Source organism: Anas platyrhynchos, chromosome 13, assembly GCF_047663525.1.
Source record: "Anas platyrhynchos isolate ZD024472 breed Pekin duck chromosome 13, IASCAAS_PekinDuck_T2T, whole genome shotgun sequence".
NCBI lineage: Eukaryota > Metazoa > Chordata > Aves > Anseriformes > Anatidae > Anas > Anas platyrhynchos.
Window position 1 is genome coordinate 14,516,144 of NC_092599.1, and position 12,827 is coordinate 14,528,970.

The following is a 12,827-nucleotide window of genomic DNA, read 5'->3' on the forward strand; positions in this document are numbered from 1 at the left end:
GGCGGGGGCCCGGCCTCGGCCGCCGCCGGGCTCGACACCGCCACAGCCGCCACCGCCACCGCCGCCATGCGCCGCTGAGGCGGGCGCTGGCCGGGCCTCGCCATGGGGGCGCCGCCGCCCAACGGCAGCCTCGGCCCCACCGAGAGCCCCCCGCGGCCCGGCGAGCGAGGCTGCGAGAACGGGGCCCTGATGGACAGCTTCGGCATCTTCCTGCAGGGGCTCCTGGGCGTCGTGGCCTTCAGCACCCTCATGCGTGAGTGTGGGCCGGGTCGGGCCGGGCCTTCACACGGGGAGCGGCGGGGAGAGGCTGCGGGGCCGTGCCCGGCCTCGCCTCAGCCCGGGCCGGGGGGGGGGGGTGAGGCCGCTGCGGCCGCTGAGGCGAAGGGGAGCAGCGGGGGCTCGGCGGTAAGGCCGGGAGCTGCTTCCACGCCACCATCGTGCTCCCGGGGTTAGGTGAGAAGTTTTGCTGCCTGCCTCGCGTTGAGCCCGAGGAGCTGCGCTCACGGCAGGTGAAGCACTGGGGTCAGCCGGGCCGCCCTCATCACGGGGAGCCCGGGCGGCTGCCCCCCAGAAAGGCTCCTCAGGAAGGTGGCACAGTCAACACGTGGGTGTGCTGCTGGTGCTCTGCATCGAGACTGGTTTATTTTATTAATTTTTTTCTGGAGATGTTTCCGCTTAAACCTTTATGCGTTTTGAGTATGCCTGCGGACTCTGTGAATATAAGGAAAAGCGAACACCCAGGACAGGCAGGGAGTATAAAAGCCTGGTTGCCAGCCACACTTCCTAACTTCATTCTGCTTAAATATTTTTGAACCATGAGCCATTAGAAGGAGATTGTCAGTGACGTGCTTGTAATTGTGGGAGAGGGGAGTGGAAGGAAGGTAGCCAGTACCCACCCTGCTACTGGTAAGAAAGCGATCTGTTTCCGAAGGAAATTACAGCAAAAAAGTAGCAAACTGTTCTGCTTACACTGGAAAGCAGAAGGGGAGTTTTGCTTGTCCCAGTGTTGACAGCCGCGTTGTTTTCCGCTTGACATTGGGGCTGTGCTGTAGCAGAAGGAGAAGCTGACCCTGCCACACAGACCAGTTGCACTGGTAAGAGAGCACTGGTCTCCCAGTTAGGTGCTGTGCTGCGCTGGAAGGGCTGATCCTGTTCAGTCTCCTTGTTTTGCCATACTGTTTCCAGCCTTTTTGTCGTACTCCAAGCAGCATCTGGCATGCTCTTCCAGAATCTTTCAAAGTTGCCTCAACAAACCCAGGAGGGCTGCTCTGTGCTCCACATGGTAGATCTGATGTGAGCGAGAAGCAGGAACTGACAGCCGAGGAGGAGGAGAGGGAGACCATGACGGCTCCTCAGCGGTCACCTCGGCACCTCCGTAGCTGTTCCTGTCCCAAGCTGGCGTGGCAGAAGGGATGACACAGCCCCTGGAGCTGGATCATGCAACCGGTACAGTGAGGAAAACAAGCTGAGGGATGTGGTTGTCTTTAGGCTCAAGTATTTCCTCCAGCTGTTTGCTACAACAGAGTGAGCGGCGCTGAGGAAGAAGCGAGCGGCTGTTGGCAGGGCCTGCCCGAGATGCAGCACAGCTGTCCGGTTGGAGCTCAGCTCCCATTCAGTGTTAAGCCTCTGCGTGGAGCTTCCCTCTGTAAAACGCCAGGGAGCTGAAGACATGGGACTGCCTGGCACTTAGATTTAACTGGAAGGGGCAAGCCTGTTTATTTTATTTTGAAAGGAAGCATCAGAGCTGCTCTGGCACTTTGGATGCCATTACTCGTGCAGAATCCTCTGCTGGGGAAAGCAATGAGAGTAACACCAGAGATGTATTGTAAAACAGTTCTTTATGCACAGTGGCTCTTTTCCTTTGAAAAATATTTGATTTGATATCTAAACAGTAAGAATTTTTCTTATGTGGGTAAATCAGAGGGTGACCCAGGCTTGCCCTTTTCTTGATGGCTCCTGCTGTGCTTGCATTCAGTTGAATAAGGAATTATTGTTTTTTCTGGTCATAGTAACTAACTGCAAGAGGAGGGTCTTTTTGTGCCTCGTTACAAGATGTTCATCTCCAAATAAGTGAAGACCTATCCTTAAAGCAAAACTGCTTAAGATCTGATGCTCCAGATCCTTCCCGTGTGTCTGCCTGTCCGGTTGCCATGAAGTTATGTGGTCACCTCCCCCTCCAGTGGCATCAGCTGCACTTTGTCTTCCGAGGGCTGAACGCATCATTCGTTCTGTGTCAAGTTCTTCAGCGTGCTGCAGATGCAGTGCCTCTGGCAGCTGGGGCGTGCAGCCCCATCAGCAGCCTCCCCAGTACATCCCTTTGCTGCTGGAGGGGCACAGGCAGGAAAGTTGTGGCAGGGACGGATAATCTCTTGCTTTGAGCTGGTGAAACGAGCGTTTGAAACTAAATCCGAGGTTTTCTTTCCTTTGTAGCTCACACCTCCTTGTTCTGTCGCACAGGGCGTGAAAAACAGTTTACCTTTTTACTTTACAGTAGTCTCTTAAGTATTTGAGTGCTGTTACTCCATTTCCTCCACGATCAAATATACAGCTTGTTGTAATCCCCAGAGTTTTGCCTTGTAGTAAACAATTTGTCTAGTTATCAGCTGTCCTGGCCTTATTCCCTAACTCCCTCAGCCTAAGAATAACTCGCATTTGTTCTTACCACGTTAAGTTGTTTGAGGCCTAAGAAATGCACAACTTAATCAAAATCGCGCAGATTTCATACCTCTCCATCCCCTCTCCTTCCCTTTCTTCCTCTCTCGTGGTCCATAAACCAGAGGAGCGAGCTCCTCCTCTGTTGTCCAAGTCATGAGGGGACTGTCAGAGCCTGCTGGTGTGTGGATTAATTTCACCTGCTCTGGGTTCAGCTCTCTGCTGAGGAGCCGGAGGCACCCTGGGACGATTTCACCCGGGTGCTGCAGGTGTTCTGGTGTGCCCGGAGTCGCACAGAAGGCAGGTTAGGTGACTTCTGTGGCTTCTCTCCTAGCTGCAGGCTCTACATTGCTAAAAAAGGGAACACACTGATATAAAACCATTTTTTTTCCCCAAACCTGCTTGGAATGGCAGCCCTTTCGGACTCTGTCTGCTAATTCTCACATCTGTGAGCCTGGTTTTTGAAGCCTGTTTCTTAATTTTGCTCTCATGCCTAAGCATGCGTTGGTTTTCCAGCCTGGTTTGTTTAAGCCAAGCCACTTGGTAGCAGGAAGTCGTAATGGGTTTCCGCTGCCGTAGGGGGTGGATGTTTGTGCCTCACGTCCGCCAGCCAAAGATGAGACATTTTTCAAAGTTTGCCCTTACAGTGCTCAGCTCTTATTTCATGGGGATATTGAATTAAAATGTCATGTTTGCTTCTTAGCTTTTATTTTTGGGTGGGCTATAGTTATGCTTTTTATTACTGGTGGCACAAAGCTAGTTTTAAATACTTTTTTACATCACAGTGTATTCTGTCAGTAATCCCAAGTACCTTCTGAGCATTCTCTGGTCAAGCTTTTAGTGATGAACATGGTGGGAGCACAGTAATCCCACACATCTATGACATAATGGAAAAGAATACAGTTATTATTAGCCAAAACTGCAAAAAGGTGTGGGGAAAAACATGTTGCCAGTCCCTTTATCCTGTCTGTCACAAGCTTTGTCTAGAATTTTGTCCTGGCTGTGTGCATTTCTCAGCAGACCCTTACCATGCCAGAGCATGGATGAGTTTGTGTTGGGCTGCATAGGAGTGGCTGAGAAATTAGATATAAATTGTACTGACAAATTAGTGAAATAGAGGAGTCCTTTGGTGCTCTGCAGGTAAAGGGTTTGTGTCTGCCTGTAGGAAAGCAATAATATGCTGTAAAGGAGACAAAAGCATGGGGAGCTGTTAATCTTTTATGGCTTTTTTACAGTTTGTGTCTGTGCTCACACCGAGCAGGTTAAAGCTGCTGCGTTCTGCGAAGTGAAATGCTTGAGCGTAGGTGCTGGGAGTAAGCGAGAGGTTGGGTTTGCTGTGGAGGGTCACGGCTTACATACAGTACCTTTTATAAAGGTTTTTCTCTATTTTGTTCCTTGCTCTCTTTGCTTACGGTGTCCGAAAGGAAGCACCTTTAAAGGCTGCATTCTTATGTCCTTTACTTTACAGCAAGGTTTTCCCACCTGATAAGGCTGCCAGGAGAACGATTGCTGCTTGTACCGTAAGTTACCTTCTTAGACAGCTTCTTAGAATTTGAAATGCTCTAGCAAAAATAAAAATTTCAAGGGAATTATTTCATGTTTTCATCAGGGTAAGGGAGTATTATTACAGGTGTGAATGATTTGGAGAGCAGGGACTTGAGAAGGAAGACAAAGTAACTCCAGAGACCTTTCAAAAAAAATTTGGCCTAAAGAAAACCATTAATTACGAAATAGCTAAAGCATACCATTTTCAGGGCAAACGCTCCTGGCACCGCTGGTTGTAGAGCTCATCCCGCACACAAGTTTCAAATCACAAAGAGCGTGTTTATGAAGCTGTGAGCAGCACTGCAGGATCCGTGCTGCATCGTGCTGTGCAGGATGTGCATTGTCCTCGTCCGCAGAACTCTGTGCAGGTGCTGGGCGAGTTGCTAAACGTGTGCAGGACATGGACTCAGGGATCACCTGTGTTGGGACCCAAAAGGAGTGTGAAGGACCATGGCGGAGGGAAGAACACCTCGGAGCAGTACCTCGGCGCTGTTCTGGCGCAAAGGAGGAGATGCAAAAGTGACTTAGAGATGAGAGTTGTGCTGGGCACCCAGTCGTGAAGGAAAGTGATTTGGTTATTTTGGACTGGTTTGGCAGGTAAGGAGGCAGAGCCTGGTGAGCCAGAACAGTGCTCTTGCCTGGAAAGCCGCAGGCAGGACCTGGGGTAGAACCAGGGCAGCCCTGCAGCTCCCCCAGGGAGGTGGCTGCTTGGGGCTGCAGGATCCAGGAGAGCCCCGTGCGGTCCTGCTGCTCCTGTACAGCCTGTGGAGTGTGGGGGTCCCTAAACCCATCCAAGGTTCTGCTGTGTTAGGTGCTGTTTGTCGCTTGCTTTAAATAAAGCACCAGTCCTTTCTGTGGCATTCTCATCCACGTCTGAGACAAAAATGGGAGGTATGTTAGGATCCAAAACAGGGAAAAAAAAAAAAGGCAGCCACATGGGTAAACATTAGTTAAGTGAATTACTTTCTTTTACTGTGCTAATACTGTAGTATTTAGCATACAAAAGATGTAGTTCTGACCACTGCAAGCTCTGCAGGAAAAAAATATCTTGCTGAGAAGCATCATATTGTACAAAATCAAGTAATAGTATGGTTGGGAGCTGTTCAGGTGTTAAGGGAAGCAAAAAAAAAAAAAAAAAAAAAACAAAAAAAAAACAAAACCACAACTGAAATGAATCTGGGAGTAACAATTTTGGGATTGTTTCTGAATTTTGGAAACTGAAGACCAACAGTCTTGCTTTGTAGCGTAGTTAGGTATGTCTCTCTGCATTTACTGACCATAGCAGAAACCTTTTCATAATGTTTAGTTCTGCTTAAACTACATTACCTTGGGTTTTGCTTATTTTTTTTGCAGGATGTCTCATTCATTGTGGGGTATAGATTGTAACAGCAATTTATTGGGTGGCTTAATGTCCTGGTAGTGTGATAGTCTCAGGTCATAAATATTTAGTGTCACTAAATGCGGCAAGTCTTCTGGAAACGCCATGTGTATATATATGTGTACGTATACATATATATATGTATAAAGCAAAAGGACAATTATTTTTGTCAACAAATAATCTGTACTGGTGAAGTAAGTTGCACTTTTCATTAAGAGTTGTCTGCTGCCCGTTTATCTTGTGGGCTCAGAATGTATTACGCTGTTCTTATTACTCAGCTGATTGCTGGATATAATTATACCCCAGATAATAAGATTGTTCTAAGTATAATTATGCATGTCATTCACATCATGAAATGTTTAGAAAAAAGGGTACGTTATGTTGACATTTGGAAATTATTAAAATGATAAATTATCCAGAAACTGAGAAGCTGTGTTTAATCAGAAGTAACTTCTGAACTTAGCTAGCCTGTTGTTTAACTGTAAACTGCCTAATGAATTTTTGTTCTCGACTAATGTTTTATAATTAAATTTGTAAGGAGCTGATTTGCACAAACATACAGTGTGTGTTTTTGCACTCTGCTGTGATGTTAATTTCATGGCTAATGGAGTTTGCAGCCATAACGGGTATCTAACAAGGCCTTATCTTGCGGATGGTGCTGATGGGGTGACAAACCAGCTCTGCTTTCTCATGGCAGCACATGTAGCACGTTACCACTCCAAGACTCCTTCACCCCAGCACGCCGTGTACCCCGCAGACCTCAGCGTGTCAGCGCTTACCTGCAGCGAGCAGCTTGCCTGAGGCTGCTTTGCAGGTGGTAGAGGGATGATGCCTTAGGCTTTGAACGGGAATAATTCAAGTTGCTCAGGATACCGATGGCCTGTTCTTCCACCAGCAGTCCCGAGTTACGCATTACTCAGCCTCGTGCTTTGTGTTTCCGTTCTTGTTTTGTCATAGGTGATGAATGTTGAGGATGGTGATGCGCTAAGCAGATCTCTAAAGAGAGGTGAATATCGGGGAGGAGTCCCTGAGTTGTGAAGGGTTTCAAAGGTAGCGGTGGGTTCTGTAGAACTGACTGTCCTCTGGTTTCTGGTAAAACTTAAGAAACTGCTGTCCTGGGTTTGAATGCTCAAAATGCGACCAAAAGCTGTTCTGTAGGGTTGATTCCATCAACCTGTGGCAGACACAAGGCAGACAGCCAGCGACTCACCTTGCGTATGTGCAGAAACAGCCTTTGCTTGCTTTTTGTTGTTCTGGTCTAGTCCCTTTCTCCCTTTGCCAGAAATACATATTTTTCCATGGAACAAAAATGAGTCTAAAATTACAACAACTCTTAACAGCTTACAATGCATGTCTTCTGTCTCTAATCATTTTTGAAGATGGTATGCTCTGAAATTTTAATTTGTCTTAATCACCCTTAGTTTTTCTTACTGGAAAATACCAGCTATCAACTATCATAAATGATCATTTCAGGAAATGTTTCTTGTCTTGAGGCTGATGGTGAGACTACAGCATGTTTTAGTTTATGTGCATGGAATTTCAGTGCTCTCTTTGGAAAGTGATTGTAGTGCTAGAAGATGGAATAGTCTAGGGAGGCTTAAAATCAGAAAACAAACAAAACCTCAATCTGATGTTAAAAACTTGAGTTTTCTTATAGCAATAGGTTTCATGGTGCTGGCATTAGCTTTTAGTGCTGTGAAGCTTGTATTAAATTTTCACAACTGTTAAGAGGTATGAAGCTGTGTCATTAAGAATAATGCTCATGCAGGTGGAAACTATTGCATGTTTTCATCTTGATTCAATAAAGACCTAATTGGTAGATACGTTATGTCAAAGAAGTCTACACGATTGGCCACTGACGCTCCCTTTGTGATACTTGTTTGTGTGAAAAGAACAGGTGAAAGCGGGCTGTGTATCTTTTTGGAGTTTTTTATTATTATTTTTAAGGGATTGGTGCTCTGTGAAGTGCACCTTGCTTTTGCAATTCAATGCTTTGATTATTTCATCGGCCTAGTAGAATAAATCTGGTCAGCAAAACTACTTAGAATTTAAATGGACTTTAAATATAAAGTATAAGTCCACCTTTGGCCTCCTCGATTAAGTATTTTTGCAGTGTTTTTCATATTCTACAAAGAGAAACCGTTCTACGTGCTTTTTGGAAATGTCTGAATTTATGTTTTGGGCTTGGTTTCTGCTTTTAAGACTGTTCCAGCTGCCGGTGTAATAGTTTAATACTTTAATGAATGACGGGGTGAGTTTCTTGCTGTGCTTTGGCAGCTGTCGGTTCCCAGGAGCTGATTTAGAATAAGCGCTGTGAATAACTGAGAGTTCATTGATATCTGTTGTCATACGAATGATGTCGGGAAAGCTTCATCTATTATTGAGTGATCCGTGAGTGTTGTAGGTGAAAATGGTGCCGTGAATCGTAAATCGCTGCTTAGTGCACATTAATATGGATTGGTTCTATTTGTATGGCATTAAATAATTTATGTTTCCCAAATGGTTCTTTTTAATGGGGGAAAAAGTCCCCTTGGCGGTGGCAGACTGTACTTTGCAGATCTTCTGAGGTGTGTGCGGCGGGACAGGGCTTTCTGTAGCGCCCTACCTCTTGCTCCTTGTAGTGTTTTCCTAGCACCTTGTGCAGAGCCCAGAAGTGTTTTCAAGAGAGCTGTGTATGAAAATTAAACTTCTGAAGGCAGTCTTACAGGCACTCCCAGTGCCACAGGCTCAGATTAGCTTCTCTTCAGCTATCTCCTATCTGCTGAGGAAGCAGAACAGCACGTGCCTCTGTCTGGAAGTGCTGGGGAGCTGATTTACAGGAGCCTTTCAGATGGGGACACCTGGACTGAAGTCGTGTGTTACACACAGAGATAACGACTGCCGATTTTCTAAGACCAAACGCTGGCTCACAATTTAACGTTTGGGTAAATATTGCCCAAGCCATCGGTGCTGCTTACATCAGCGTTCTTAAAACTTGCAAGATTTAACGTTCAGTGTTGCTGCACTGTTGGCACTTATTTATTTGTGTGCTATTTATTTTCCTGATAGTGGGTTGTCCTTTCCTTTTCCACTCACTGTGCAGAGCAGCTTCGCGTCGTGCTGGCTCAACGCCCATGCAGGGACAAGGCTCACAGAGAGGCTGCTCGCTGGGCGTGGAAGCAGGTGGGAGGTAAACATCATTTTTGCAGGGTTCAAAGGACAGCACTGTACCTGTAACACACAGTAGCTGTGGTTCTCCTGTGTTTGTCCAGGAAGCACTGCTGCCTGCTCGGTACGTCACGTGAAGTCCAGTGTTGACAAATCATTTTCCTTCTTCTTCTTTCATCCATGACAAGACAAAGAGCCCTGGTCATGAGATAGCTGGGCTTGGCTGATGCTCAGCTCTAGCACATGTAACTCCGCCCTGCTCTAACAGTCAGACCCGTTTATCCGGGGCGCAGTCTTTGCTGCCTAAAAGCTGTAGCCACAACCTTGCTCTACCAGCTGCCTGGGAGAAGGTGTGCAGGCACCTGCCTGGACACTGAGTCTTTAGTCCCCCGATGCCCCCCAGTGACTGTCTGGGACACTAAATTTACTGTGTCCTCTGTGTCTGTAACATTTTTCCCTGGGTGACCATCTGTAGCAGACAGGTGTTAATTGCCCATGGATCTCTACAGAGCCACTGAGGCCAAGGACTCGGTGGAATTCAGAAAAGGGGTATGGGTGCTGGCATGGCTAACACTGCTTTCTGCCTTCCAGACATCTTCTTGCAGGTGAGCTCAAGCATTTTGTGGTATGTGAGCCCTTAATATGGGCTAAATTGAACTTTCTCTCATGCAGCTGTAGTGCTGGATGTGGTTCCGAATCAGTTGCTGCAGCTGGTGCTGCTGTGTCCAGGAGTGAGTGGTCCAGGCAAAGAGCAGAAGCATGAGCAGCAGGCTTGCAGGGTGGCCAGTGTTTGAGCACCACACTTGTAGTTAATGAGGCACAGGGAGAAAAGGAAGAATTAGTGGGGCAAAGAGTGAATTACCAAGCACATGGAGCCGTTTCTTTTTTTGTCCAGAAAAATGTTCAGCAGCATGACAAAAGCACTTGTTCTTTCAGTCTTTTGTGTTAACAAAGTCACACATTTATTACATCTGTTTAAAACAAGTAAGTAAATACCTATGTTCCTTTTTCTAAACTGAATGGAGGGAGATGCTGGGCTCAAAAGCGTTGCAAAAGCTGGTTTGTGGCTTACAGGCTCATTATTCTTTTGTAAGGCATGCTTAGCTCGTTCTTGTTAGACATGTAGTTTCTTGTAAGGTTAGTTTAAAAAAATTAGTGTAGAGAAATCTGTAATTTCTTATTCCTTCTTTGCTGCTACCAAAGAAATAATGAGGAGATCAAGTGAAACTCCAACTACAAGCCTCTTAAAAGCTGTGTGAACGGGAGGTAAATTCAAACATACGATAAAGAGCACAGGTGATGTCATTCCATGATGGTGCAAATCATTTATCCTTACAGGATTTTCAGGAATTATTAGTGTGCATCTTCTTGTTTGTAACAGACATGGTTCCCACTGCTTTGGCGGCAACAAGTGGAATGGGGTTTGTCACAGCCTTCCTAAGCAGATTGGGAAATCATTGAAATCTGGCGTGCATACGTGGTTGACTTCTTACGTGATCCAGCTGCAGCAGGCTCCTCATTCATAAATTCTGTGCATTCCAGTAAATGTGTGTGTATGGCTTCTAGCTTGCTGAACTTTGGTCTTTGGGTACGTGGCTCAGATCCTGGAGCCCTTAAGCATCATATCGCAGGACGGTGATTTTTACACCCCCCAGGCTGACTTCTGCTGGAAGGGACCCCTGGGTTTCACCCCCCTGGGAACCTTGTTGCAGAGTTCAGCTGCTCTCGCTGGATATTTTCTACTTCTGTCATGTTGGAATTTCCCTGGTTGCAGCTCGTGTCGGTGTCCTGCTGCATCTCTCATTAGGGCTGGTTCTGTCTGTGCTGTAGCTGCCCACACGTACTAGCAGATTTGCATCTGTGACGTGCAAATGAATTTCGCTGAATTTCCCCCTTTCCATTTTCTTCCCTTTGGGTGGCTCAGCTGTTGCTTTGCTGAGGTCTGGTGGTGGTGACGAGGAGGAGGTTTATGAAATGTTTTGTGACATGCTTTGGTTTTGACCTCGTCTCGAAGAAGTTTTGAGAGGTGCTGGAATACAGGTGGAATTCCCAGCTCTGTCGTGGGAGGAGCAGGGTTATTGCAGTGCAGCTGTGGAGAACGTCAAACACATTGAATATTCTTCAGCTTGCTTTCATTCATTTGAATTTTAAATTGGTGAGCTACAGAAATCTTCTTAGATCTTTATTTGGATCAGAAAGAGTCTTATTGTGAGCTGCCGGAATGCGTGTCTAAGAAATTCAGTAAAACATGGTGAGCAGACCCATTTTGAACACTTAATCGGGTCACTTTTGGTGCTGATACAAGAAAAAACATCCAGAAACCTGGAGTGCTTACTTCTCTAGTGATGTTGTTTCGCATCAGGAATGTCTTTCCTGGGGGATTTTCTTTCTTAGGGTGAAGAAGGGAGAGAAGGGCAGGCTGACTTCCTCGTGCAGGCTCAAGTGTTGCCTTCCCTATGGACAGCACGCAGAGGTTTACTTCACCTCTGGTCTGTGTTCATACAAATGGCCTTTACTCTTCCCTGTGCGTTTCCAGATCTCTGGAATACTAAATGTAAAACGTACTGTGTTGAAGTAACTGCTAGAAACCCTTCCGTTATCCCCAGAAACTTCAAGAAACATGAAGACAATTCACTGAACTTAAATTTCGCACAGCTCATGCTCTGCCTTGTGTGCCTCCCTTGTCGGTTGCCTGCCTGGCTGCCCCCGTGCTTGTTGATGGAAGCGCTTTTGTTGCCTTCCCTGAAAAATGATGGCATTGAAAGTATAAGTTAGCAGCACTTCTCTCTTCCTTCCTAATTCAGCATGGAATTCTGAATGTTATTAGGTAATTCATGTTAAATACAGTGAATTCTTGGTAGCGCGAGCCTCACGCTGCAAACAAGCCTATGTCCCGTGCCACAGCCACAGGTTCAGGGCGTGCAAGAGCTGCTTTCCCAGCTCGCTGCAGAAGACGTGCCATTCCCCATGCTGCAGGGAAGGCAAGTTGCTCTCCCCTGAGCCTTGAGCCCCTCCAGAGCGATAGCGTGCTCTGGGTGGCAGTGAAACCCCAGCCATGTAGAAATACCTCTGGGGCCGTCGTATGTCCCAGGTGCCTGATGTTTGTCTGCATGGAGCTACGAGAAACCCCGCTGAGAACACAGCCTGGTTCGTGTAGGTTGGCTGGGCTTGCAAATCTGTAGGCCCACATTCATCAGGTAGCAGCTTGTAGAGCACTTAAACACAGCACGTCGTTTGGTTTTTGTAACGGAGAGGGGTGGAAGTTTGTGGTATGGTCGGCTGTATAAAGCATCCCTGAAGTTGTCGGTGGAGCCTTTCAGAGGTAACTCTCCTGTTCAGTGTTAACTCCAATGAAATGTTTTCAGAATTGGACGGAGAAATTCAGAGGGTCCAAAGTCATTTCATGTTCTATCAGTGCTGAGAAAAAGGTGTTGGTGGAATTGGTTTTAAGTAATCTCTTCTTGTGAGTATGTATCTAAAGAAAGGAATTCATGAGCTCATACAACTTCTGCATAGTGCTAATAGACAAAAACCTGAATTTGGAGTTCTTCCCCCGAAGTCTGTAAATCTTATCAGTTTAATTCCTACTGGGTCTGCAGGAAAGTGCCTTGCACAAAACCTACAGTAAGTTGCAACTTGTAGTTCTTCCATTTATTTTGACTTGCTTTGGAGCTTCTTTGTCACTTGCAAAAGTGACACTAATTAAAATAATCCATGTTGTGGCCCGGGAGGTTTTGTCATAAACAGTAAGCTGGTGAACTCGGCTGAGCAGTGCTTGTTTCTTAACAGAGGTTTTATATTTATGGCATGCTGTTCACAGGGAAAACTGCTGGCGAACATTGCTGTTACAACTTTATTGTTGGGGTAATGTGCAGTCTTTTCCTCTTGTCACTTTTAATTTCTAATGGACGTATTATATGGGGGTAAAACACAGTTTATCTCTGCTGTCAGAGACAGTAACAGTGCAGAAACCAGAATATATACAGCATCCCATTTGTATGCATCCCATTTTATGCATCTCTAACACCTGGAGAAACCTGTTATAAAGCCTACTGATATTTTGCCTGACCTGCTGTGGTTCACGCCTTCAAGGCAGAATCTCTGC

General features: G+C 46.3%; 1 protein-coding gene across 1 annotated transcript in view; it reads left to right on the plus strand.

The window, feature by feature from the left end:
• The first annotated feature begins 2 nt into the window (after positions 1 to 2).
• LOC101800783 (musculoskeletal embryonic nuclear protein 1) overlaps positions 3 to 12,827 on the plus strand; it is a 39,216-nt gene continuing 26,391 nt past the window's right edge. Inside the window, exon 1 of the mRNA XM_027467323.3 lies at positions 3 to 253. Coding sequence (XP_027323124.1) covers positions 103 to 253 — 151 coding nt within the window. The 5' untranslated portion in view covers positions 3 to 102. The remainder of the gene's footprint in view (positions 254 to 12,827) is intronic.